The 13155-nt window shown below is 49.9% G+C and overlaps 1 protein-coding gene across 2 annotated transcripts in view; it reads right to left on the bottom strand.

Annotated features, from left to right (window-relative positions):
• KCNG1 (potassium voltage-gated channel modifier subfamily G member 1) overlaps positions 1-13155 on the bottom strand; it is a 118518-nt gene that overhangs the window by 14788 nt on the left and 90575 nt on the right. For both annotated transcript variants that reach the window (XM_073682729.1, XM_073682728.1), the window contains exon 2: positions 1661-2468. In XM_073682729.1, the coding sequence (XP_073538830.1) occupies positions 1661-2422 (762 nt within the window). In that variant the 5' untranslated portion in view covers positions 2423-2468. The remainder of the gene's footprint in view (positions 1-1660; positions 2469-13155) is intronic.

The raw sequence follows: 13155 nt of genomic DNA on the forward strand, positions 1-13155 counted from the left end.
ATTAAGGCGCATTCAGACATCCGTGCAAATCAGTCCGAGATCGGACTGCAATGCACGGGATGGCTGTGGGTCTTCTGATCCGAACATGGAGTGTGTAGTATGATGGAGAATTTGCTATATGGAATAATATATTATTTTTACTACAGGATGAATTAGCTCTCCTTATGGACAATGTACGTACAGATAGCAATGTTTCCCTGTGTATGATGTACGCACATATTGTAACACCTTCCATTGTATCATGTAATGCTACTTCATTGTATATGGCGTAGGCACAAATACTTTGGGGGACATTTATCTGCAGCCTCACTTATTCTTTTATTCTTTAATGCAGCAGTAATTACAGGGGTTGTCCAGGCTTGAGGTTGTAGTCTGCAGTCACTCTATGTGACTGCCGACTTTTCCATCTACATGGCGCACACACTGTGAGGATTCTCTGATGACGGTACTGGAAGCAGGGAGGCACGTAAACGCAAGTATACAATTTGCATACATGCTGTCATGAGCCAACTAGACATGTGCGGCCTCACTTGCTACACTTGTATTGAGCAAGGCCAGGCACATCTAGTCGGAATGACGGCAGGAAAATTGCAAATCGCATACTTGCACATGACTGCCCGCTCCTGGCGCCGGCACAGGAGAATCCTGACAGCATGCAGTGAGGATTCCAAAGTCTGCAATCACATAGAGTGACTGCAGACTTTAATCTCAGGCCTGGACAACCCCTTTAATAAAAAAAAAGCAATAAGATTATCATGTCGAAACCATAGAAATTATTACTGAGGCTCATATTTTCTAAGATTGCTAAGTGGATTTAGCAGGAAATAAGAACAGGAGATTGCAGATAAGCACTTATAATTAGCAGACCTTCGAGGTACTCTGGGGGTTTCCTTTGAGGTCCAATAAATCCCCTTTAGATACTGTCTGTAAATATATTGTACTGCAGGAAGAGTAAAAACAATGATAACTCTACGACACTGCAGCTCTGTTAATAATAAACTGCAGCCTCCCACTACAACTGCATTTTCTGGCAGTTTGTATCTGGCTATTGGACCCCAGACTGCCATAAAATCGACCGTGTTTGTAGTTGGAGGAGGAGAAGGGTACAGGAGTTATGAATTTCTCAAACTGAGAAGTATAAGCTATCACAACTCTCTTGCTTTCCATGTAAAATTAATTTTTGTATAATCATTCCAGTTTACACAGGGGGACAGTCTGGCTCTTAGATGGGTCTGGAGGTTAAAGGGATTGTCTACTTTAGGAAACTCAATTTTAAATATCATATTAAAGTAATTAGCCCCATCAATTAGCCAGGGCGGAGAACGTCCACAAAGAAAGCTTCAAATCTGGAGAACCATTCATTATACAGAAAAAACAATTTCATTGAGGAGTGTGTAATGCTTCATTTTCCTTGTGGAGGTGCTACAGCAGAATTTAATACTTTTTGATTGATTCACCCATTGGTTTCAGCTGATCACTTGTGGTTCTAGCAGGAAGACAACTTGTGATCAGCTTATCGAGATATTGTTTTAACAGAAAGGGATGTTTCAAAGCAGACAACCCCTTTAAGGACCGTTTAATATTCAAAACATTATTTTCTGTGACATTCTACAACTTTCATCCTTTAGTTGGTAATTTATCAAATACACAGTGTACTTACTTTTTCCTCTTCTTCCCTTAAATCTGGCATGGTGCTGATAGAAAGATTCACTGCTGTGATTGTCACAAATAAAACAGACAGACAAGCAAAGATTTTTCCAGGTAGTCCAGACTGTGGTTTTTCCACCATATTGTGCAAATGTCGCATGCACATATTCAGCTTGCTCTCGTCCTCACACTCTGATGACCCATTTTCAGTCTCAAGGAGCTCGTCCTCCTGTAGGTTAAGCTCTGCAAACTCTTCCATCTTCTGGATATACCTTCTTTTACAGCACCACTCTAGACTGTCCTCCTCGATGCCCCAATACAGAAGCTCCTCTTGGAAAGACAGAGCACACATTTCACGCAAGAGTCGCAATTTTCCAACACGCAGGAACGTCAGAATAGTTCTAAAAGCACCAGGATTCCGGTCAAAGAAAAACTCATTGCAGGTCACGTCATAATCATCGCAAATGCTTAAAATCTCATCAAAGTTGCTGCACAGCTTAAGTTGCCCCAGGCGCGTCAGTGGGAACTCTTCCAGTGTTGTCCATGGAAGTACATACCTGATGCCCCCAACATTTATAATGGCATGGTGCTTGCGATCTTCTGGGTGGACACTATGAAAGAGGTCCTCTCCCGGATGTATGAACCTAGCCCTCTTGTAAAATATCCCTTTTAAGGACTCTGTTTCAGTAAAGAAGTTTTGGTTGAAAGATGTGTCAGAGGCGCAGCTTAGAGCACTGTAGTCATAGTCTGAATTCTCTCCTCCAAGAAGAGTCATAATGGCCACGTCAGTGACATCCTGTGGATACTTTGCCGCGAGAAAGCTGCAATTGAGACAAAAAGCAAAAAAAAAATCTAAATTACAACATGATTTATACATTAAATTATGTATTATATATTACAACAGAAAACATAAAATAAACTGCATTTCCTTTACAACTTTAAAGAGGAGCTTTCACTGGATTTTTTAAATCTATTCTGAGTACCTCCTCCAGTTGGTGCTGCTCCACTGATTCTGGAACAGTTCTTTTTTTTTCTGTGCCCCTCCATTAAAAAAAGCTATGCCCTGGCAATAAAAGTGCACATTTTCCTTTCAACCTACTGGGTGTATACTACAGCTGATGGGCTAAGGTGCATGCCAGTTAAGAGATGCGCCTATTTCATTAAGTGGCTTGTACCTCAAATGAATTAGGCTCTTTGTACTCCAGGAGGCCCATTTATTAAGACTGGTGTGCACAATGACAGTCTTAATGAATCAGCCTCATAGATCTGCAGGAAAAGAATTAGTACAACTTGTAATTCATTTATTTAAATACCGTTTTTTTGTATACATAAGAGTGAAGTGGGGGCTTACTTAATCATCGATAACTCTATACAAGTAAAGTAGGCAACCACTGATTTGGACAGCCACTGGACTCCTAAGCATTGAAAGAACAGGGATTTAAATGACTAAAATACAAGTTAGACAGACAGAATTTTTTTCCCACTAAACTATATATTAGTCTACTTACCTCCTTCTGTTCTATAACACTGCAGATAGGACTGCATATACAATGTGATTCATTCCCTTTAAAGCTGTTTTCTTCCATGGACAATACGATTTTGTTAACAGTAAGCTGGCTGCACAGTGTCCCACTTCTGAGACCTCCAGCAATCAGCATTAATTTTTAGGGGAACCTTATAGTAAAAGTGCAATTCCTTATTTCCTCAATGAACAAACAAGCCAACCAGGTAACTGGATTGGAATAGATAAAATGGTAGGTTTATTGTCAACGCGTTTCAGAGTCCACCGACTCCTTCCTCAGGACAACCATACAAAAATAGCCTATAGGCTCAGCTGCAGCCAATTAATTATAGAGGACTTGTCACCAGGTAAAAAGTGGCCAGTTTTTGCTGTTATTTTATTTCCACTGCTATTCTGAGTACTCCATAATTTTTTTAATCCACCACCAGAGATATGGGCTGTTTGTCAGGCAATCCCTGCATGTCTCGTGGCTGTTTGACAGCCGCGAGACATGCAGCTGCGGCGACGCAAACATATTTTTCGAACATGCCGAAGATACTCAATTAGGACTCGAGCGTGCTTGGATAACGCCATATCAGAGCACGTTCGCGCAACTTTAGACGTTACTCACAGTGTAGTAAGGTAGAGCAGCCTAAATACTTGTCCCCCAAAGAATCCTGTGAGCCATGCCCTTTTAGTAATGACTATATCAGCAGCACTAAATAAAAAGGCCCATATTTCTGGAACCATATGGTGAATGTGACCCAAGCCGTGAGGCAGAGTGGTGAAGTGGTCCAAGGTCAAAAGCCAAGAAGGTACGTCCAAGACAAAGGGATAAGACAAACGGATAGTCAGGTACAAAGTCTGGGGTCTGGTAACTAAGGTCAGAATATGTCAAAGTCAAAAGGGGTGTAGCGTCGGCGTCCCTGCCTCCTGCTAGGCAGGGACGCTGTTCCCCTCACCTCTCTGCTCCGTGCCCGGCGGCTTCCTCCCGCTCTGCTTGCAGCGCCCGCTCTCCCCCGGTCACTGTGCTTAGGGCGCGCGCGCTCCCCCTCTCTTAAAGGGGCCGCGCGCGTCGTCCTAAGGAGTCCCCGGCCAATGGCCGGAGGATCCCTCCATATATAAGGCACCTCCTCCAAAATGGAGGTGCCCGAGCAATGTTGTTGCACTGTTCACTACTCTGCTTCAGCCCTCAGGTCCCGTTGCCAGTTACCTGCCAGTTACCTGCCAGTCTCCTGCCAGTTTGCTGCCTGATTCCTGCCTGTCATCCGCTTTCCTGCTTGCTAGCCTGAGGTCCAACGGTCTGCCTTCTGACACCTGTCAGTCTGTCTATGGACCAGCTTGCCCGCTCACCTGGGAGCGCTCACCTGCTACCTGCCTGATAGCCTACCTGGAGGCTCCGCCGTCACGTGCTGTGACCACCTGCCAGTCCAGAGACTTCTGCCCGCTCACCTGGGAGCGCTCACCTGCTACCTGCCTGATAGCCTACCTGGAGGCTCCGCCGTCACGTGCTGTGACCACCTGCCAGTCCAGAGACTCTTGCCCGCTCACCTGGGAGCGCTCATCTGCTACCTGCCTGTTAGCCTACCTAGAGGCTCCGCCGTCACGTGCTGTGACCACCTGCCAGTCCAGAGACTCTTGCCCGCTCACCTGGGAGCGCTCATCTGCTACCTGCCTGTTAGCCTACCTGGAGGCTCCGCCGTCACGTGCTGTGACCACCTGCCAGTCCAGAGACTTCTGCCCGCTCACCTGGGAGCGCTCACCTGCCATCTGCCTGCTAGCCTACCTGGAGGCTCAGCCGTCACAGGTCGTACCTGCCCGTTTACCCAGAGACTGCCCCGGTCACTTGCCGTGACCTCCTGCCCGTTTACCCAGAGACTGCCCCGGTTACTTGCCGTGACCTCTTGCCCGTTTACCCAGAGACTGCCCCGGTCACTTGCCATGACCTCCTGCCCGTTTACCCAGAGACTGTCCCGGTCACTTGCCGTGACCTCCTGCCCGTTTACCCAGAGACTGTCCCGGTCACTTGCTGTGACCTCCTGCCCGTTTACCCAGAGACTGTCCCGGTCACTTGCCGTGACCTCCTGCCCGTTTACCCAGAGACTGTCCCGGTCACTTGCTGTGACCTCCTGCCCGTTTACCCAGAGACTGTCCCGTTCACTTGCTGTGACCTCCTGCCCGTTTACCCAGAGACTGTCCCGGTCACCTGCTGTGACCGCCTGCCTGTCTTCCCTGGTCACCACCCGCTTCCTTGCAAGGACTGCCCCCTTGTATAAGTTGCTCAGAGGTTCCGCCTCCCAGACCCGTTACAGTTTGCTCGGGCCATGGAATCCGGTGGCACCCAAGCTCCCTCGCTCTCGGACCTTTGTCATGAACTGTCCCGACAGAGGTCCCAACAGGAGTCCATCCGGGGTCACCTGCGGAAAGTCAATACTCGCCTGGACACTTTGACTGCCCCACCAGCAACCACCAATACTATAGTATCCTGCTCTGGAATCCGGCTTTCTGCACCTCCTCGTTTCGGAGGCGACTCCGCTCAAGCTCGGGGCTTCATTAACCAGTGCACCCTGCACTTTGAACACCAGTCCCACCAGTTTAATTCCGACCGGGCCAAAGTAGCCTTCATCATGTCCCATCTCACGGGAGAGGCACTGGCTTGGCTAAATCCTCTATGGGAGAGAGGAGACCCTCTGGTGTCCGACCTGCCAGCCTTTCTCACGGCTTTCCGGAAGGTCTTCGACGAACCCGGACGGAGGACCTCATCCGCCTCATCTCTGCTACGCCTCCGTCAAGGGAGTCTCACCGTGGGCCAATATGCCATACGGTTCCGTACCCTTGCTTCGGAGCTGGCCTGGGATAACGACGCCCTGGTGTCCGTCTTCTGGGAGGGTCTGTCCGGCCGTATTAAAGATGAACTCGCTGGTCGGGACATTCCTACCACTCTCGACGACTTGATTACACTTGCCACCCGGATTGACATCCGGTTCCAGGAGCGCGCTAGGGAGGTCACCCGTAAGAGGAGGATTCCACGTCTAGTCCCTACACCTCAGAGACCCGTCACTCTCCAGGCACACTCACCTGAGCCTATACAGGTCGACCAGACCAAGATGGTCAAGACCCGTCAAGACTTACGTCGTGCCGATGGGAGCTGTTTCTACTGTGGCAGTAAGGAGCACCGGATCCGCTCCTGTCCTGAGAGGTCGGGAAACGCCTGTGTCTAGGATCGCTCGGAGAGGTCGCCCCAGACAAAAGTAAACCCTCTCCATCCCTGATGCTGTCTGTTTCTATCTTCTGCGGAGAGAACCGCTATTTTGAACTGGCTCAACTTGACTCTGGAGCTGCTGGAAATCTCATCTCTCAATCCCTGGTAGAAAAATACCACATTCCCACCAAACCTCTGGCCGTACCTTTATCTGTCGCCGCCGTGGATGGGGGCCTCTTACCACATCCCATCCAACTCATCACCGAATCTCTGACCCTACAGGTGGGAATGCTGCATTCTGAGAGCATCTCCTTTCATGTTCTGCCTGGACTCTCTCACGCACTATTGCTTGGCCTGCCTTGGCTCCAGAAACATGCACCTGTGCTTGATTGGCAGACCGGAGAGGTCCTTCGCTGGGGACAGGACTGCCATAAGACTTGTCTAGTTCCCGTTCGTCCTGCCCGTCCTTCTCCTACCCCAGCCAATCTGCCCGGTCTTCCGGTTCCCTATTGGTCTTATGCGGATGTCTTCAATAAAAAGGAGGCAGAGACTTTACCTCCTCATAGACCATACGACTGCCCAATCGACCTGATGCCCGGCTCTACTCCTCCCCATGGGCGAATCTACCCTTTGTCCGCTGCTGAAACCCGGTCCATGTCTGAATATATTGAGGAGAACCTGGCCCGGGGATTTATCCGGAAATCTACCTCCCCGGCGGGAGCAGGCTTCTTCTTTGTCAAAAAGAAGGACGGCTCACTCCGTCCATGTATAGACTATAGAGGCCTAAACCAGATTACTGTGAAGAATAAATACCCCCTTCCGCTTATTCCTGAATTATTTGACCGTCTGAGGGGGGCTAGAATCTTCACCAAACTGGATCTCCGTGGGGCGTATAACCTGGTCCGTATCCGTCAGGGGGATGAGTGGAAGACGGCATTCAATACCCGGGACGGCCACTGTGAGTACCTTGTGATGCCCTTCGGTCTCTGTAACGCTCCTGCTGTCTTTCAAGAGTTGGTCAATGACATTTTCCGTGATCTTCTCTACTCCTGCGTGGTGGTGTACCTGGACGATATCTTGGTCTTCTCTCCGGATCTTCCTACTCACCGGAGGGACGTTCGTCAGGTCCTGCTCAGGCTCAGGCAGAACCACCTCTACGCTAAATATGAGAAGTGCATCTTTGAGCAGACCTCTCTTCCATTTCTGGGCTACATAATCTCTCAGACAGGTCTACAAATGGATCCCGAGAAACTGTCTGCCATCCAGAAGTGGCCCCGACCAGAGGGGTTGAAGGCTATTCAGCGGTTCCTGGGCTTCGCCAACTATTACCGCCTGTTCATACCGCACTTCTCTTCCCGGACCGCCCCTATCTCTGCTCTCACCCGTAAAGGTACAAACCCCAAAGAATGGCCGCCCGAAGCAGAGGATGCATTTCTTTCCTTAAAACAGGCCTTCCTCTCCGCCTCGGTGCTGCATCGTCCGGACGGCAACAAATAATTCTTCCTAGAAGTTGACGCTTCCTCCTCCGGAGCTGGGGCGGTACTTACCCAAAAATCTTCTTCCGGAAGAAAGGTAACCTGCGGCTTTTTCTCCAAACTTTTCTCCTCTTCTGAGCGCAATTATTCTATAGGAGACCGAGAATTGTTGGCCATTAAGATGGCACTGGAGGAGTGGCGTTACCTGCTCGAGGGGGCTCTCCACCCGGTAATAATTTACACTGACCACAAGAACTTGGCATATCTCCAGAGCGCCCAGAGACTTAACCCGTGCCAAGCCCGGTGGTCTTTGTTTTTTGCCCGATTTGATTTCATTCTTCATTTTCGTCCGGCTGACAAGAACATCAAAGCTGACGCCCTGTCCCGATCCTTTCTGGTGTCTGATTTTGAGGAGGAGCCTAAACACATCATCGATCCCGCCAGAGTAATGCAGGTAGCCCCCGTGGGCCTTAATCGTCTCCCTCCCGGTAAGACGTTCGTAACGGAGTCCGATCGGGAGAAGATTCTACACTGGGGTCACTCGTCTAAGCTAGCTGGGCACGCCGGTCAGAAAAAGACCCTCCAGCTTATTACCCGGCACTACTGGTGGCCTACCCTGCACAAGGATGTAATTGACTTTGTTTCTGCCTGTGGGTCCTGCGCCCGCAACAAAGTTCCGAGACACCTGCCTACCGGCCGCCTTCTTCCTCTGCCTGTGCCTGCTGCCCCGTGGCAACATATAGCTATGGACTTCATAACAGATCTCCCCGTCTCTGCCGGTTGTACGGTCATTTGGGTGGTCGCTGACCGCTTTTCCAAAATGGCTCATTTTATTCCCCTGCCAGGCCTCCCGTCTGCTCCCGAGCTAGCTAAAGACTTTATCCGCCACATCTTCCGTCTCCATGGTCTGCCTCTCCACATCGTGTCGGATCGTGGGGTTCAGTTCACCTCACGCTTCTGGAGAGCCACATGTAAACTGCACTTCTCCTCCGCTTACCACCCACAGTCCAATGGTCAAGTGGAGCGGATCAATCAGAATTTGACCAGTTACCTCCGGCACTTCGTTAATGCCCACCATTCAGACTGGGTGGATCTCCTACCATGGGCCGAGTTCTCTTACAACAATCACGAGAGCGAATCTTCTTCTAAATCCCCGTTTTTTGTAGTCTTCGGTCAGCATCCTCGGATCCCTTTTCCTGTCTCCACCTCTGTGGACAACCCGGCTGCGGAATCTCTCGTTAGCAAATTTTCCTCTATTTGGGAGAGTACCCGATCCGCACTCCTTCAGTCGTCCGAGCGGATGAAGAGACACGCCGACAAAAAACGCCTGGATTCCCCTCAATTTCGTCCCGGAGATAAAGTCTGGCTCTCATCCAAATATGTCCGGCTCAAGATTCCTTCCTATAAGTTAGGGCCTCGGTTCATCGGCCCACTGGAGGTTATCAAACAGATCAACCCGGTGGCCTATAAATTGAAACTCCCGGCCAACTTACGGATCCCTAACTCCTTCCATGTATCTCTTCTCAAACCCGTGGTACTTAACTCCTTTTCCAGGTCTACAGGTACGCCTCCTGCTCCGGTTTCTGCTGAAGACGAGTTTGAGGTAGAGAACATTCTAGCTACCAAAAGGGTAAGAGGAAAGACCTTTTTTCTAGTGGATTGGAAGGGGTTTGATCCTGAGGAGAGAACAGGGGAGCCCCGGGAGAACATCCATGCCCCTCTCATCCTTGCTAAATTTTTGTCTGGCCTAAAAAAGGGGGGGGGCCTAAAGGGGGGGTACTGTAGCATCGGCGTCCCTGCCTCCTGCTAGGCAGGGACGCTGTTCCCCTGTCACGGGTGTGTCGCCACGAAGATCGTCACGATTACACAGCCTGACTTCTCGCAGCTGACTTTTTGGTGCTTTGTGTTTTTCGGCAGTGAGGGAGTTAATTCTCTCTCTCTCTGTGCTAGACGAGGTCCAGCCTCGCCCAGCTGCAATCAATGCTGCTGTAGTGAGACTCCTTCAAATGCCTGCTGGTCTGTTAGGGAAGTGTCGGTGAAAGCATTTCATGCAGACTAACAGAGCGGATCGTGGTATTTGGAGTTTCAGAGATAAGTGTATTTGGAGCGTTTTTTCCCTTCCTCGCTTTATCATTTATCTCCTTTCCCGTTGGTGTTCCCTCTGTTGTAGTTGTGTAGTTTTTGTATGCAAGGTGGTTTTGGTTTTTCCCTTGTACTGTCTCGTTCGTCTAAGTACTGTGTGTGGGCATATTATTACTTGTCCCCTTTTGTTGTGATCGGGGTCCTTCTCAGGACTAGATTACTTAGGTGCAGGGATCCTCAGGAGGTAGGGGTTACGCTGGCGGCCTGGACCTCTGTACCTTTAACAGTACCTCCAGGTTGAGGGATTAGTCAGGGCCCCAGCTTAGGGTCAGCTTAGGCCCCCTACCTCCAGTATACAGAGACAGCGTGACATTTTCACCGACCACTTAGTTTTTCTCCAGCTACCATGGATCCAGTAGCCGGTCTAGCTCGGCAGTTGCAGAGTTTGTCCATGGAGCTGGCGGACGTTAGGTCCAAGGTTTTGTATCCTCAGGAGCAAGCCGGACCAGAACCTAAAGTAGCTCTCCCTGACAGGTTCACTGGGGGGCGGGACAAGTTTTTTGTTTTCCGGGAGGCATGCAAGTTGTACTTTCGGCTGCGGCCTCGCTCATCGGGGAGTGAAGAACAAAGGGTGGGAATTGTCATCTCGCTCCTACAAGGGGACCCACAATCTTGGGCGTTCTCTCTTCCCCCGGGCTCCCCGGCTCTCCAGTCAGTGGATAGGTTTTTCGCTGCTCTGGGACTCGTATATGATGACCCAGATCGGATCTCCCTTGCTGAGTCTAAGTTACGTAGGATTCAGCAGGGAGATCGTCCGGCGGAGGAATTCTGTTCGGAGTTCCGTAGGTGGGCCACGGACACCCAGTGGAATGACCCGGCTCTTAGGAGCCAGTTTTGTCAAGGTTTATCCGACAAATTACAGGATGTGTTGGCACAGTATGACTCTCCCGCGTCACTGGAAGCCGCTATGGCCCTTGCTATTCGCGTTGACAGACGGCTTCGGGAGAGGTGCGGGATAACTCCACCCCCTGTGATGACTCCACCTCCTACAAGGTCCCCTCATATGGTGGTTCCCCTGGTCAGTCCAGAGGAGCCTATGCAATTAGGAGGGACATCATTTCGGGGGAGGGGACCGGTGGTGCGCCATAAGACAGGAAGGTGTTTCTTCTGCGGGAGAAAGGGACATTTTATTGGGGGGTGTCCATCCCGTCCCTTGCAGAGTGAAGAGTCGTCGGAAAACTGTTGATCCCAGTTTGTGTGGTGGACGGCAATCTGGGAGTAGGTATTTCGTCCCTAGGTTCGTCTCAGTTTCTCGTACCGGCGGAGGTGGTGGTGGGTACGAGAACTGAGAGGATATCTGTTCTTCTGGATAGTGGGGCCGGGGCTAATCTGGTTGATGCTCGGTTTGCCCGGGTTCAAGGTATGCGATTGAGTGAGTTGGCTAAACCCATCCCCATATTCTCGATCGATGCCAGGCCTCTCGGTCAGGGAAGTTTTTTGCAAGCTGTGCATGACGTAAAACTTCAAGTGGGGGCGATACATAAAGAACTGTTGTCTTGCTACGTGTTGGAGGGTCTTCCCACTCCTATAGTGTTGGGCCTTCCTTGGTTAACTAAGCATAACCCGGTTATTAATTGGCAAACCAGAGAGATAAGCCAATGGAGTAAATTCTGTAATAAAAACTGCATGAACACGGTCATCGGTGCGGTTACTCCTTGGGTCTTACCTCCATTTCTGGCGGACTTTGAGGATGTATTCTCGGAGAAAGGGTGTCAGGAACTACCTCCTCATCGCGAGTATGACTGTTCTGTAAAACTGCTCCCTGAGGCCAAGTTACCTAAAGCTAGGTTGTATAACCTTTCTGGTCCTGAGAGGCAGGCCATGAAGGATTATATTTCAGAAAGTCTGGCTAAGGGGCATATTAGACCTTCATCTTCACCGGTGGCTGCGGGGTTCTTCTTTGTTAAGAAGAAAGATGGAGGCCTACGCCCTTGCCTGGATTTCCGTGAACTTAATCGGATTACGGTCCGAGATCCGTATCCGCTCCCACTTATTCCCGATCTCTTTAATCAGATCGTGGGCGCCAAATGGTTCTCTAAGTTGGATCTCAGGGGGGCGTACAATCTGATTAGGATGAAGGAGGGGGATGAGTGGAAGACGGCGTTTAACACTCCGGAGGGGCATTATGAGAACCTTGTCATGCCATTCGGTCTGACTAATGCCCCGGCGGTGTTCCAACACTTTGTTAATGACATTTTTCGCCGCCTGGTGGGACAGTTTGTTGTCATATATCTGGATGATATCTTAATTTACTCGCCGGATCTGGTGTCTCATCAGGAGCACGTTAGGCAGGTGTTACAGATCTTGCGGGATAATAAACTGTATGCCAAATGGGAAAAGTGTGTGTTCGCCGTACAGGAACTCCAGTTTTTAGGCTTCCTGGTTTCAGCGTCCGGTTTTCATATGGACCCTGGGAAAGTGCGGGCAGTTCTTGAGTGGGATCGGCCAGAGAATCTTAAGGCACTACAACGTTTCCTGGGGTTTGCTAATTATTACCGGAAGTTCATTCGTAATTTCTCGTCCATGGTTAAGCCTCTCACAGACATGACTAAAAAGGGGACGGATTTTCCTAGGTGGTCTGACAAGGCTTGTCAAGCATTCTCCTCCTTGAAAAAATGTTTTGCCTCGGCACCCATACTCATTCAACCTGATGCGTCACAGCCATTCATTGTAGAGGTAGACGCTTCCGAGGTAGGGGTGGGAGCAGTATTGTCACAAGGTTCGTCCCCTGGTAAGTGGCATCCGTGCGCCTTTTTCTCTAAAAAATTGTCGTCCGCTGAGAGGAATTACGATGTCGGCAATAGGGAACTCTTGGCCATTAAGTTAGCTTTTGAGGAGTGGCGCCATTTTTTGGAGGGGGCAGTCCATCCGGTCACCGTCATCACCGATCACAAGAACCTGCTATATCTGGAGTCCGCGAAACGTCTGAATCCCAGACAAGCTAGGTGGTCATTGTTTTTTACCAGGTTTAATTTTGTCGTTACATATCGTCCTGGGTCAAAAAATGTAAAGGCGGATGCCTTATCTCGTAGTTTCCCTGGGGCCGGGAATACGGACGACCCGATTCCTATCCTTCAGGAGGGGGTGGTGGTTTCGGCAGTATGCTCTGAGCTGGAGGAGGAGGTATTGGAGGCTCAGGGGGACGCCCCTGTTGGACCTCCGGGAGACTGTTTGTTCCAGATCAGTTG

The sequence above is a fragment of the Phyllobates terribilis genome, unplaced genomic scaffold (assembly GCF_046119375.1).
Source record: "Phyllobates terribilis strain yellow unplaced genomic scaffold, ASM4611937v1 Scaffold_5__5_contigs__length_657084704, whole genome shotgun sequence".
Classification (NCBI taxonomy): domain Eukaryota; kingdom Metazoa; phylum Chordata; class Amphibia; order Anura; family Dendrobatidae; genus Phyllobates; species Phyllobates terribilis.